The following is a 14,056-nucleotide window of genomic DNA, read 5'->3' as shown; positions in this document are numbered from 1 at the left end:
GCACATTTCTTGCAATTAGTGAGCCAATACTGATACATTCTTACTCACTAAAGTGCACACTCCTTTCAGATTTCCTTCACTTTTCCTTGATGTCCTTTTTTTGTCCCAGGATTCCACATTACACTTAGTCATTATGTCTCCTTAAGCGTCTCTTGGCTGTGAGTCTCTCAAAATTTCCCTGTTTTGATAACTTTGAGCATTTGGAGGAGTCTTGGTCAGGTATGTTATAGAATGTCCCTCATTTGAGATTTGCCTGATGTTTTCCTTGTAATTAAACTGAGATTATGGGTTTTAGGGAGGAAGACCACCAAGGGAAAATGCCATTTTCGTCACATCCTGTGAAGAGTGCCCACTTTTAGTGTAATTTACTTTTGCTGATGTTGACCTTGACCTCCTGGCTGAGTCCCTGTGTGTCAGGATTCTTACTGCAAAGCTACTCCTTCCCCGCTCCCCTCCCCCTGCCCCACACTGTACTTCTCAGAAGGAGGTCACTATGCTCAGCCCACACTTGAGGACAGGGGAGTTATGCGTCCCTTCTTTGAGGACATAGGATCTACACGCATTATTTAGAATTCTTCTGCATGAGAGGTTTGTCTCTTCTCCTCCAGTTATTTATTTACTCAATCATTTATTTACACAAGCAATGACTGATGAATAATTTATATTTTGTGTTATAATCTAATACTACTTGCTTTATTTTGTATCTCAGATGGCTCTGACTCTGGCCATTACGAAATGTTTTAGTTGGCTCCTGTGTTCCTTTGACTCTGTCACTGGTAAGTTTCTGTTGTTATTTTTATTGCTTTGTATTTTTTATCACTTTTAAAAACTTTCTGGCATTACCAGATACTCTAGGCTCATTTCTTATTATTTTCCGTCCTAGTCTTGGTTTTAGGGATTTCCCCAATGAACCCTGGTTCTTTTGCTGGAGAATGGCATTAGAAACCAAGATCAGGGCATTTGGTGCGCTCCTGCTGACTACAGTGTGGCTGCTTCTAGTCCCTCGAAGCTGACAGAGCAAGGAAAAATGTGTATGGTGTAAGTGAGCACCTTGATTTTTATACATCTGGTGCTTACATTATTTCTAAAATTGGACTACGGTGCTTAATAGGATATGTTTTGGGGGCTGGGCACAATGTCATCCCAACACTTTGGGAGGCCAAGGTGGAAAAATCACTTGAAGCCAGAAGTTCGAGACCAGCCTGTACAACATAATGAGACTCTATCTCTACAAAAACTTTTAAAATGAGCTGAGCATGGTGGTGCATGCCTGTGGTCCAAGCTACTTGGGAGGCTGAGGCAGAAGGATCCCTTGAGCCCAGGAGTTAGAAGCTGCAGTGAGCTCTGATCGTGCCACTGCCCACAGAGTGACACTCCATTTCTAAAAAAAAAAAAAAATTGGAAGATGCAGCATCTGTAACATTTCACTGATTATAAGAACTGCCTAAAATTTATTTTAAATGATCTGACTTCAAACACATAGTCATATCGAATCAGACTCTATACTCAACCGTGTCCTATGTCCTCTCTTAGGACTGGACAGTCATGCTTTGCTTTCTCAGCAAAAGTAAAGTTCTGTGTCCAGCCAGACCTCCAAAGATGCCTTGGGGTTTTTTTGTAAATTCAGGTAGACAAGCTAAATAATCTCTAAAGTCCTTTTGAAGTCCTCTTATATTATGCAATATTATGATAAAATTCTACCATTAGATTGCATATTCACAAAAGGACAGAATATTAAATGAGCCCAGAAAACTTGAAAAAATACAAAGTCATGTTATAAAGTAGATTATTTTCTTGTTGTAAACCACAGAACAATTCATGTTTAATTTAAATTTTAGCAATTTCATCTGAAGACTGATCTCATGAAAATGATTTATTCAGTTTCTAGTTTAATCTAGTTAATCCCTCTTCCAGATTTAAAATGATCATTTCCATAGACACTTTAAAAGATAAACAAGATTCTTATAAAAATGCTAAAACAGGGCCGGGTGCGGTGGCTCATGCCTGCAATCTCAGCACTTTGGGAGGCCGAGGTGGGCAGATCACCTGAGGTCAGGAGTTCAAAACCAGCCTGACCAACATGGAGAAACCCCATCTCCACTAAAAATACAAAAATTAGCTGGGCATGGTGGCACATGCCTGTAATCCCAGCTACTCGGGACGCTGAGGCAGGGTAATCACTTGAACCCGGGAGGTGGAGGTTGTGGTGAGCCGAGATCGCACCATTGCACTCCAGCCTGGGCAACAAGAGTGAAGCTCTGTCACAAAAAAAAAAAAAAAAAAAAAAAAAATGCTAAAACATTTCAAAAACAAATAGATGTACCACATTTCACAAAGTGACAAGATTTTTATGTGTAATCAGTTATTAGGCACGACAACCAAATGACAGTAGATTAGTACTTGCAGAAAACACAGGATCTAGCCCTAATAATATTCTTGGATTAGGCAGTGAGAAGACTTATCAACAAACTAAGTGACTGGGAAACTCCAGAGGGCTGTTAATCCAGCAATAAATTTACCACCCTAGAAACACAATCTCTAACAATAAAAAACTTGCCTTTACTTTGACCAGAAATAAAGGACAGAGAGCAGGTTTGAAGGCAGAACACAGGTTTAGGTAGAAAAGGGTCAAGTTTGAGATTCTGTAGCTGAGATATTCAGCAGATAATGAATATACTAATTTAAAGGACAAGGTAAAGAAAAAGGAAGAAGATACCTTTTGGAATCTTCCATGGATTTTGTGAAAAATCCATTGATAAGCATGGAACCTTGGGGTACATAAACACTTAAAGGCTGAAGAAGAGATGTTTGGAGAGAGAAAGAAGGAATGGTCAGAGAAGAAGAGAACAAAGCAAGAATAACTGTGGAATCAGGAATCATTTAAAGAGGAAGAGACGGGTCAACTGCAGCAAAGCATTGAACAGGCCAAGTAAGATGAAGGCCGACAAATGCCCACTGGAGTCAACTGGAGTCCAGGTGGGATCATGGGCAGGAAGAGGCGATGGAGGGCTGGAACACAGATGAAGCTGGCAGAGGATATCGGATTTTGCCCTGTGAGCTGTATTAACCATGAATTTTTATTTTCTGTATTTCCAATGCTTTGACATCTTGGGGACTTGCTGACCCTGGAGAGAATGCCCCTCCTAGGGTAGCTTTCCTAGAGAGAGTAAACTCACAGAGACAGGACACAGGTTTAGGTAGGAAAGGGTCAAGATCGAGATTCTGTAGCTGAGATAGTCAGCAGATAATTCATATATAAATTTCAAGGACAAGGTAAAGAAACAGTGCAAGCTCACCTTTCATTTACAAAGCAGCCAATGCAAAACCCACACCTTCACCACTTCATCTACTGGGCTCTCTAACTCTGGGCCAACATTCCTCCACCCTAATCACTCCAGGGCCAGGTACCCGATGACTAGCAGCAGCCTTTAGTGCCAGAGCCCACTGAAATCATTCACACCAGCCAACCCTAAGCCCGCTTACCCTGCCATGCCTTGGCTTTCCTGGGGAAATCACAGTACAACCTCTTGCCCACTTTTTCCCCATTCCTCCTTCCTCATGACCCGCCCTGGTGCTTCCCCTGTGGCCTTGTGTGGTTCGCTGTGCTCCTGTCTTTAGGGACACATGAAGACAAACTTCTTCCTTTATGATAGTCATTTCCAGGCGTCTGTGTCTCACTATCTCTGATTAAAACAATTCCCAGGTATATTTTAAAACAAGCATGGTGGTCGATCCTGCATGGAATGGTGATCTAGTCATATATACTTTATATACGCTGGAAATGATGCAAAAATTGGCTACAAGAAAGCTTTTATCTCTCCTTCTAATCTTCCATAACAATTTTAAACTAACTTTTTCTAAATATAGCGTGTTGTTTCCTAGATGAGGCAATGAAATTCTTTATGCAGCAAGAGTTTTGCAGTATATTTCAAAATACCTTATTATGAATGTTTTTGAAATGTGTAATTACTACCTGATTACCATATGTTAAAGATTTTACCAAAGTAATGTAAAATATTGGATTAGACAGTAAAACAGAAAAAGCATTTATAAGAAATATTTTTCTTAAGAATGGAATATATGTGGGTTTAGAAGACTGGATGGATAAAACTCTCAACAGGAATGATACAGTAATACAACTGAACCAAAATTTAATTCATCAACAAACGAGATAAGCAGGTTTATTGCTCATTGTCCACATAACCTAACCTATGTGTTACATTTCCTTTCTTTCTTGTGAAGTATCTTTTATTTTTGTTATATCTATAAAGAATTCTTTAAGGTGTGGCTATTTTAACATTTCATCAATTAATACAGTAGTAATGAGAAATTCTTTAATGTAGTAATTAATTTTTATTCTTTTGACTTAAAGTTCAGAGTATGACCCCTGCCCTACTTTGTTTTTAAATCTATTAGAGACTTTATTTTCAAATCTGTTAGAAATCACAAAAGATAGTTATAAGAAAAAGTTACACAAACAGTATTCCAAACTCAATGTGTAACTTGTTGTTTTTCCTTTCTTAGCATCAGGCATATCTGCTGGCGATAGAAAATCTCCTATAAACAAATATAACCAAGCTCTGAAGCAGTCATGATGATATCCGTCTTTTCAGGTTCACCATGGCTGACGCCCGGGTGGTGCTTGGAGAGAGTAAGAAGCTGCCTGCCTGCAGCTCCTAGGCCAGGAGCCTGGTCAGGTGCTCCACATATCTCCCCTGTTGTTACATCTTCACGAGAAGCCTCATGATGGGGTCTTCCCTGTGGCGCAGACAAGGCACCTGGAACTCAGAGATCCACTCCTTCCCAATTCCACAGCAAGCCTGGAACCAGTGCTTTCTGTCTCATGGAAATGATCAATAGCCAATCTGATACTGTCGATAAACTTTTTACAAATCTATCAGCCAGAAATTATCACCTTTTGGGGTTTCAATTTTTTGGCGTTTTTGTTTTCCGGTTTTCTCACATGTAATCATTGCATAATAAAGATAAGACTTTTTTTAACAGTTGGCTTATATAATTTGCCTTATGTTTACAGAGAAAACAGAGCCTACCAAGTGTGAGTAGACACATACATAAGATGAGTAGTAATTACGGATTCTGTAGAAGTTAAGCAAAGTTGAAGACTCATATATTCAGATTGTAAAATATTAACAGAAGTATAAAATGTTGGCCGTGGTGGTAGCTCACGCCTGTAATTCTAGCAGTCTGGAAGGCCAAGGACTGCAGATCATTTGAGGTCAGGAGTTTGAGACCAGCCTGTGCAATGTAGCAAAACCCATCTCTACTAAAAACACACAAAAAATTACTGGGTGTGGTGGCATGTGCCTGTAGTCCCAGCTACTTGTGAGGCTAAGTTGGGAGGTTGAGGCTGTAGTGAGCTGAGATCGAACCATTTCATTCCAGCCTGGGCAACCAGAGTGAGACTGTCTCAAAAAACAAAAAAAGAAGAAGAAGAAGAAGAAGTATAAAATGTTCATAATGGGGCCTGATGCAGTGGCTCACTCCTGTAATCCCAGCACTTTGGGAGGCCGAGGCAGGTGGATCACTTGAGGTCAGGAGTTCAAGACAAGCCTGGCCAACATGGCAAAATCCTGTCTCTACTATATATATATATATATATATAATGTATATATCTGCCTTTCTTTCCAAGGAAGCCAGGACCTTCTTGGAAAATCAAGAGAACTCACAGCAGATTTATGACCGGAAAGAGACCAGCCCCATGCTACTTATTAAGCACATTCATTTGCCATTGTCCAGCATAACCTCATCAAAACTCCTTCACATGCTCTCCTTAAGCTCCACATCAGCGAGGTTTTATATTAAAACAGCAACAGCAACCACAACAACACAAATCTGACCCCAGAAAGCCTGTAGAAATAAGGTAAACATGAAATACCTTGAAAAGGCAGCGGTAGCAAAGGAAACGTCACATACATCAATACTTGCTAACAGTCCCCTTACACTGCTACCTCTCACACCTCAAGCCAATTTCCTTTCTGTCAAAAACTCTGAACCTCCTCTCTACTCCCACCACGGCCCTGTTCTCAGCCTTCTGACTCTGTTTTTCTTTCAGTGGATGAGTGTTCTGATGTTTCTTTCCTTTGGCAGAGTTTGAGGTTTGGTCCCTTGTTTGTGCCATTCTGCTGGTGGCGCAGTGACCAAAGACAAAGGGAGGAGGGAAACAGGAATGAGAGAGCAGGAGTGAAGGTTACTGGGAATTCTTATCCCAATAGGACACACTGTCAGGGGCACTAATAGAATTGGAGATGATGTAGAAGGTCACCATAAAGCTCTCAAGAGGGTCTGAACTAGAGTGGTGGGAAGGACACTAAAAAGGAAGACCCAGATTCGAGAGACATTGGAGGCAGGAATTAAGAACTGAATTGTGCTCCTCAAGCACAATTGTCAACAATGTTGCTCATCACAGCGACCACAGCTGTGTGTTAAATGGCTAAATGACGGGACGGATACATGCACGAACAAGTGGGCTGTGAGAAGGAAGGAGGACCAAGGACGGTGAATCAGGAGTGTTCCTGAGAACCTAACACATCTCCTCCAGTCCCCCACTCTCCGCAATCCTCATGGCATGCTGTCTGGCCCCTCCTGCCTCAAGGTTTCCTAGTTACTACTCCCTCTCCCTGGAAATGATCCCCCCACCTCCAGCTCACATCTGCATTTAGGGAAGTTGCCAGGCCTACAGAAAAAGGCAGACAGCGCAACTGCAGGAGCAGCAAAGATTTCTGAACCTAGAACAGGTACATCAGGTCTGGGCGATGGTGCTTATTATGTCACTACAGAAATATGGAGCCATCATTCCAGGCACATCTGACAGGGATGAGAGTCCTTGACCTCCCGGACCTGCGATACATTTTCCTCCTGAATGAACGATAACCCCTGCCACCTGCTGAGTGCGCCCCTTGAGAACATCCAGATAGGCCCTTGCCCTCTATATTCTCATGTCCTTGTTTGTCCCTGATCCATGTGCAAGTACTCCATTCACAGACTCAGATACAGATGTTATGAGCCACCCTTTTCTCCCCTTGTGAATGTAGTGTAGCAATCAAAAACTTACACAACTACAGTCACAGAAAGTAATGTCTTTGAGGGTGTCCACAGGGCACTTTCCGTCTGACTATATTGTTGTTTAAAACTTCAGATGGTTGCCACTTTTAACTTTTTTTTTTTTTTTTTTTGAGACGGAGTCTTGCTCTGTCGCCCAGGCTGGAGTGCAGTGGCCGGATCTCAGCTCACTGCAAGCTCCGCCTCCCGGGTTCACGCCATTCTCCTGCCTCAGCCTCCCCAGTAGCTGGGACTACAGGTGCCCGCCACCTCGCCCGGCTAGTTTTTTGTATTTTTTAGTAGAGACGGGGTTTCACCGGGTTAGCCAGGATGGTCTCGATCTCCTGACCTTGTGATCCGCCCGTCTCGGCCTCCCAAAGTGCTGGGATTACAGGCTTGAGCCACTGCGCCTGGCCCACTTTTAACTTTTAATAAAATATTTTTGGCCAGGCACAGTGGCTCACGCCTGTAATTCCAGCACTTTGGGAGACCGAGGTGGGCAGATCACCTGAGGTCAGGAGTTTGAGACCAGCCTAGCGCAACATCGTGAAATCCCTTCTCTACTAAAACTACAAAAAAAGAAAAATAAAAATTAGCCGGGCGTGGTGGTGCACCTGTAATACTTGGGAGGCTGAGGCAGGAGAATGGCTTGAACCTGGGAGGCAGAGGTTGCAGTGAGCCCAGATCACACCACTGCACTCCAGCCTGGGTGACAAGAGCGAAACTCCATCTCAAAATAAATAAATAAATAAATAAATAAATAAATAAAATATTGTTTTATCCCTTGTAACTCACTTCAGTAAGTCTTCACTGTCCGAATCAAAGAGAAAAGATCTGTTCAATGAAACAGGTCTGAATGAATGTGTGCCCTCCACCTTTCTGTACTTTGAGAGCCTTTCTCCCAGATCTTTCACATTCCAAAGTCACATTTTATTCTCTGAGATAAATATTTCAGGCTAACAATAATTTTAAGTCGAAGTGCATGATCCGTGTGCACCATTGTTGCATGGCCGTGCTGCGGACACTGACCCTGTGCCTTCCCCCTCCTGAGGGCTCCCCAGTGGCCGGCTGGACTGAGAGGCTCTGCCGGGGTTGTCCACACACCAGCTGGGCAGCCCACCTCAGCTTCCCACCTTCTCCATCCCCTCCCCGGGGCAGGACACCCTGCTCACTCAGTGCAGGTGTGCACCAGCCCCTCCCTCCACACCCAAGTGTGCAGGAGAGCACAGACACTGCTGTCTGCTCCTCTGGGTGGCCTCCGCCCTCTGCATGGTGACAGACAGGAACTCGAAGAAAGTTTGTGGAGTGAATAAGTATATATTTATATCATAACTACTGTGGAAAAAAATGATACTAAGAAGCCGTTGTTTGCTTTCTTAGCCATGAAGCCTGAGGAGAAGGGATCAGGAGCTGTGCTCCCATGGCCAGCCACTGGCTGCGGGGCATCCCCAGGCCACCCTAGGCCCTCTCCTCTTCCCAAGCCTGATGGAGGCCACCAAATGTCCCTGCAGAGGGGCCCTTCTGTCCCAGTCTCGCCGGCAGCTTCACCTTGCTTTACTGTTGCTGGGTGTGAACAGAAACGTGTCAGGAGCTTCTCGCTTCTGTCCCCATCTTCCTTCCCTGCGTGTCCTGCCCTCCTCCCTTCAGCGCTGCCCAAATGCCCGGCCGCCCCCTCGGACCTCCTTTTCCAAGGCCTTTTCCGTTTTCCCTGCATTCACAAGAGCTCTTCTCTGCCCGTGGCTGTCTCATGACCCTCTAGAGCGTGACTTTTTCCTCTCTCATTCCTTCCACTCCCCTTGGGCACCTAAGTAGCAGGAACCCGACTTGTCCAAAGTTGATTTGGGAGCAGCCAGCTGCGTCTTGGGCCCTTCTAAAATGATCTAGGAAAGGTTCCAGTAACAAGCTGCCGCCTGCTGAAACTGGCGCATCCTCAGCCACTCGCTGCGGCCAGCGTGAAGGGGAAGGGAACTGGGCATTCCTGGCACCGTCAGGTGTCTACGAACAGCAATCTTAGTTAATTCTCAAAACCCCGGAAAACCCAGAAATGAGGCGCTGACAGGGACCTAACCTGTCCACCACGCCTAGGCCGGTGGGACTGAAACCCATGTCTTTGGGCTGCTTTACCAGTTTATTTCCAAAAAGGCCTCCCACACCTGGGAGGGGACATAGAAGGCTGGTCCCATTGCCAGCCGGATTTCTTTACTTAACTCTCAACCGTGGTAAATCTAATACGCTTACGACCTCTTTCTGAGAGCTGGGAATCTGCAGAGATGCTCTGTTCTCTGCTGTACTAATCTCAAGCTTCCCAAAGCGAGTGCCTCACCCAGCTCCTAGGGGAATCCACGGAGCCCCAGGTGCAGGGCAAAGGATGGGGCGGGACGGGGACATCCTACCTGCGCTCCGGGAGCCGCTGGGAGTCCGGCCGGCCCCGGCCGCGGGGAGGAAAAGTAACGGCTTGGGCTCCTCATTCGTGACGTGCGCTCCCCTGCGCCCCCGCGGCCTCCCGTGGGCTCCGGGCGGGGACAAAGCCAGCGCCAGCAGGAGGAGTGCGGGCAGCGGGGCACCAGGCTTGAAGGGCCACATGTTCGCAAGCGGGCAGAAGAGAGTGGGAGGCTCGTGGAGGATCCTGACGCAGTTCCGGAGGGTGCGCAGCCCAAGAGATGGCCCCCTGGACCAGAGCGCGGCTACGCGGCCGGCCGCAGTCCTCACCGCGCGCCTGCCCTTGTCTGCGTCCCGGGGGTCGGCTGGAGCTGCACTGGGACTCGGCCCCCAGAGTGCCGAAGCCTAAGCGCTGCGGGGCGCGGGGCGGGAACGGGAGGCGGTGCCTGGGGCCACCCGGTCGTCCCCCAGGATGAGGGCGTGTCCCAGGGCGCGGGACCCTCGGAAGTCCGTGTAGCCTGCCCTGACGGACACCAATCTCGGACTCAGGGGGTCTCAGGGCTCCCTACGCAACGCCTGCCTTGGACCCGGACCCTAAGCTTGCTCTCTGGTCGGCATCCCTGGGAGGACCCAGAAAGGTACCCGCCGCGTCGCCCCGGCGGTTCTCCCTGGGCTCTGTCTCCCGCCACCCCCACCCGGCAAGCCTCGGCGTCCGTCACGGATTCCCCTAGTTGGCTGGGGTCAGTAGAACCCGCGGTGCCTAGGTCGGGACGGAAAAAAGCAGCGCCGAGATGCGGCCTGGATGAGCGGAGATCGCCGCGCCTTGGACGCAAAGGTGCCGGGTGCGCTCACCCGCCGAGCCCCTCCCTGCTCGCTCAGGAACCATCGCCACTCCGTCACGCCAGCCGCCCCTGCCCCAGCTCTGGAGGCCAGACCTGCCCTCCTGGGCGCAGCACCGCGTTCTCTTCCGCGTGGGGGAGAAGAGGGCGGAGGAGGTCTAGGGCTGGGCACCGGGGACACACGCCCAGCTTCCCTGGCCATCCTGCATGGAGTGGCTGGTTTCAGTGCTTCCCCAAGTGAAATCGCCAGGGTTGACCAGTGCGCCCAAGAAAGCAGCCGGCTGAATTTTTCTTCAAATTAGGAAAGTCTTCTAAAGAGTTTTAGTGTTAACAACTTAAAAAATGAAATTAAGACCAGTCGTCCTGATTAAAATAAAGTGAGCATCTCTGATCAAACCGCGCTCTGTAAACTGCTGTTGTTTTAGTTATTTCAGCCGCCTGCTTTATTGCTTTATATTAAGCATATTGAAAAATGTTGAAATTGCTCTCTAATCAACTGACTACTAATTATCTCCTCATATGCAAAGTGCAAACAGGTGAACGGAAGAGAACAGGAATAACTAAGGAAACTGAGGCTCCATTACTCCTTAGACATTGCCCAATGTTACATTACTCTACAAAAAAAAAAAAAAAATCTTGTCGGTCACAGATCCTGAAAAATGACCTCAACTCCTTCAAATCGTTTATCTAGGTTTGGCATGTCCGACATGCCCTAGAAATTGGGGAAACAAAGCAAGCTTTGCAGGAGCGCTGTGAAATCGTGCCTTTGGATGATGCTCTTTTGAGGAAGATGTTACACGGGTGAAGACTGCTTCTTCCAATCGTTTCACTGTCAAGCTTGCATAGGAATATGGTATTTCCTAAGCAAACACAGCGGTGTAACAGAATGGCTTCCACCACCGAAGACCCAGAAGAGTCTTCCTAGAAAAACAGGTTAAGAGTCTGAAGGCCCTACTTAGGTGGAATAAACGCTTTCTCACAGCTCTACTTAAGCGAAATAAGAAAACATTAGAAGTTCACAGACATTGACAGGCAGTTCAAAAATAATTTTATTGGAAAATAAAAAAATAGGGACTAGTCTGGAAAACGATGGGGAAATGCAGTATGAAATAATGCTGGAGAAGAAGTGATACTGAAACCATGACAAATGGATTTTTTAATCAACCATCTATCAGGAGCAAATGACAGCAAAACCTGAAAGCTGAATTATTTCCCTCTTCCTATACGTTGAAAGCTAGAGGAAATAAACAAAGCAATGAAGTTTTCGAGACTGACAGCTTGGGGTCTACTTTCAGCGTCATTAGCCATAGGACCCTGAGCAAACCATTTAGTCTTCTCTCTAGCAAGGTTAAGAGGTTGAACTTCAGTGGTTCTCAGACTGTATATCATGTGAAAGAGAGGCTGTAAAAAAAAAATGCAGGTTCCCACACCCCTCGGGATGCAGTCCCCCAGAAGAATCCCGTAAATCTGCACCCAGAAGAATCCCGTAAATCCGCATTTTAAGGGACTCTGGGTAGTTCTGAAGCAAGTGGTCCTTTGAAACCCACCTTTATTCGTTCAACAAAAATGATGTGAATGCACACTGTGGAGCAGGCAGTGAAAACACAGCGGAGCCACCACAATGGGTAAAATACAGGAAATCCTCATCTTTGTGGGGCATCTAGCTTCAGGGATCTAGTTTGCCAACACAATGCTTTTATTGTAAATAAGCAGGTTGCCTATAGCTAAGTCACTCTTTGCTTTTGTTCTTTGTTCATTGCGTATCTTTGACTACTTTTCTAACTGCCCCAACTAAATGCTGCTTGCCCTGCCTCTTGCTAATTTGTTTAGAGGCAACTTGAAGTGTTCATGTCGACATGCCCTCAGTAACACTTGCTAATTTATTATTTAGTGTATAAGGAGGGGTTATCCGTGTAGAAACGGGTACTTAGTAACTAACGTTTAAAGTAATCCAAAGTTTTTTAAACTGTAACTGTTACAAGCTATTTTAAGCCTTGAAACTCAAGGCACTTATTTTCTTTACAACTTAGCTAATAAATTAAACAAGTGAAGTTTCCTTATTTAACACCAACAAACCCTATTAAACATTTCAAAATACAATCACATATCTAATATAATTGATTTTCTTAAACATTTTTAAAAACAGAAAAGTCACAAGTATTGAAAAAATCCATTGCTACATCTCCCCCAAAATATTGGTAATATTGATAATATAAACTTGAGGTTCTCTAGACAGAACTAACAGGATATATATATATATATATATATATATATATATAAACTTAATAAACTCCTACACATATATATAGGAGTTTATTAAGTATTAACTTACACAATCACAAGATCCCACAACAGGCTGTCTGCAAGTTTGAGCAACAAGGAGACCCAGTCCAAGTCTCAGAACTGAAGAACTTTGGAATCCGATGTCCGAGGGCAGGAAGCATCCAGTATGGGAGAAAGATGTAGGCTAGGAGGCTAGGCCAGTCTCACCTGTTCACATTTTTCTGCCTGCTTTATATTCGCTGGCAGCTGATTAGATGGCTCCCACTAGATTAAGGGTGGGTCTGCCTTCCCCAGCCCACTGACTCAAATGTTAATCTCTTTTGGCAACACCCTCACAGACACACCCAAGATCAATATTTTGTATACTTCAATCCAATCAAGTTGACACTCAGTATTAACCATCACAAGAATAAGATTATGACACAAACCCAGAGAGTCGATATACCCCTGAGGTAGGACAGTAAAGGTATATTGCTGGCCTTGCCAGATGAAGGAAAATTGCTTCTGGTGGGCCTTATGGACGGGAATGGAGAAAATGGCATTTGCCAAGTCAATGTCTGCATACTGGATACTAGGAGATGTGGTAATTTGCTCAAGCAATGAAACTACATCTGGTACTGCAGCTGCAATTGGAGTCACCACTTGGTTAAGCTTATGATAATCCACTGTCATTCTCCAAGATCCATCTGTCTTCTGCACAGGCCAAACAGGAGAGTTTAATGGGAATGTTGGGGGAATCCAAATCACCTCCCCTGCATCTTTCAAGTCCTTGATAGTGGCACTAATCTCCTCAATTCCTCCAGGTATGCAATATTGTTTTTGATTTACTATTTTTCTAGGTAGAAGCAGCTCTAATGGCTTCCATTTGGCCTTTCCCACCATGAAAGCCCTCAGCCTACCAGTCAGGGAGCCAATATGGGGGTTCTGCCAGCTGCTAAGTATGTCTATGCCAATTTTGCATTCTGGCACTGGGGAAATGACCACAGGATGAGTCTGGGGACCCACTGGAACCTAGTGTAAGTTGGACCTGAGCTAGAGCTCCTTTAATTACCTGACCTCCATAAGCCCCTATTTTAACTGGAGGACCATAATGACATTTTGGGTCCCCTGGAATCAACATCAGCTCAGAGCCAGGGTCCAGTAGCCCCCAAAATGTCTGATCATTTCCCTTTCCCAATGCACAGTTACCCTGGTGAAAGGCTGGAGGTCTCCTTGAGGAAGGATGGGGAAAAGATTCACTGCATAAATTGTCAGTGATGTAGTAGGGTCCTTCCTCAAGGGGACCCAGACTCAAGGGGTTCTGGGTTTGTAAACTAGCTCAAGTCTGGAAATTGATTGAGGGGCCATGATTCTCTGTTTTTGTAATTCAAATTAGTCTTTTGTCCATTCGAACTAGAATTTTTCTCCTTATATAAATTAAGAAGGAATGCAGTAGGCTTCCCATCAATTTCACTTCTAGGAACACTGTGATTAATTAGCCAATGGCAGAGCTCCAC

The 14,056-nt window shown here is 45.3% G+C and overlaps 1 protein-coding gene across 2 annotated transcripts in view; it reads right to left on the bottom strand.

The window, feature by feature from the left end:
• The window catches only part of ALKAL1 (ALK and LTK ligand 1), a 30,928-nt gene extending 20,376 nt beyond the window's left edge, over window positions 1-10,552 (bottom strand). For both annotated transcript variants that reach the window (XM_011710448.3, XM_011710447.2), the window contains exon 1: window positions 9,453-10,552. In XM_011710448.3, the coding sequence (XP_011708750.1) occupies window positions 9,453-9,642 (190 nt within the window). In that variant the 5' untranslated portion in view covers window positions 9,643-10,552. The remainder of the gene's footprint in view (window positions 1-9,452) is intronic.
• Between the last annotated feature and the right edge of the window lie 3,504 nt (window positions 10,553-14,056).

The sequence above is a fragment of the Macaca nemestrina genome, chromosome 8, assembly GCF_043159975.1.
Source record: "Macaca nemestrina isolate mMacNem1 chromosome 8, mMacNem.hap1, whole genome shotgun sequence".
NCBI classification, from domain to species: domain Eukaryota; kingdom Metazoa; phylum Chordata; class Mammalia; order Primates; family Cercopithecidae; genus Macaca; species Macaca nemestrina.
This window is presented reverse-complemented; position numbering and strand designations above follow the sequence as displayed.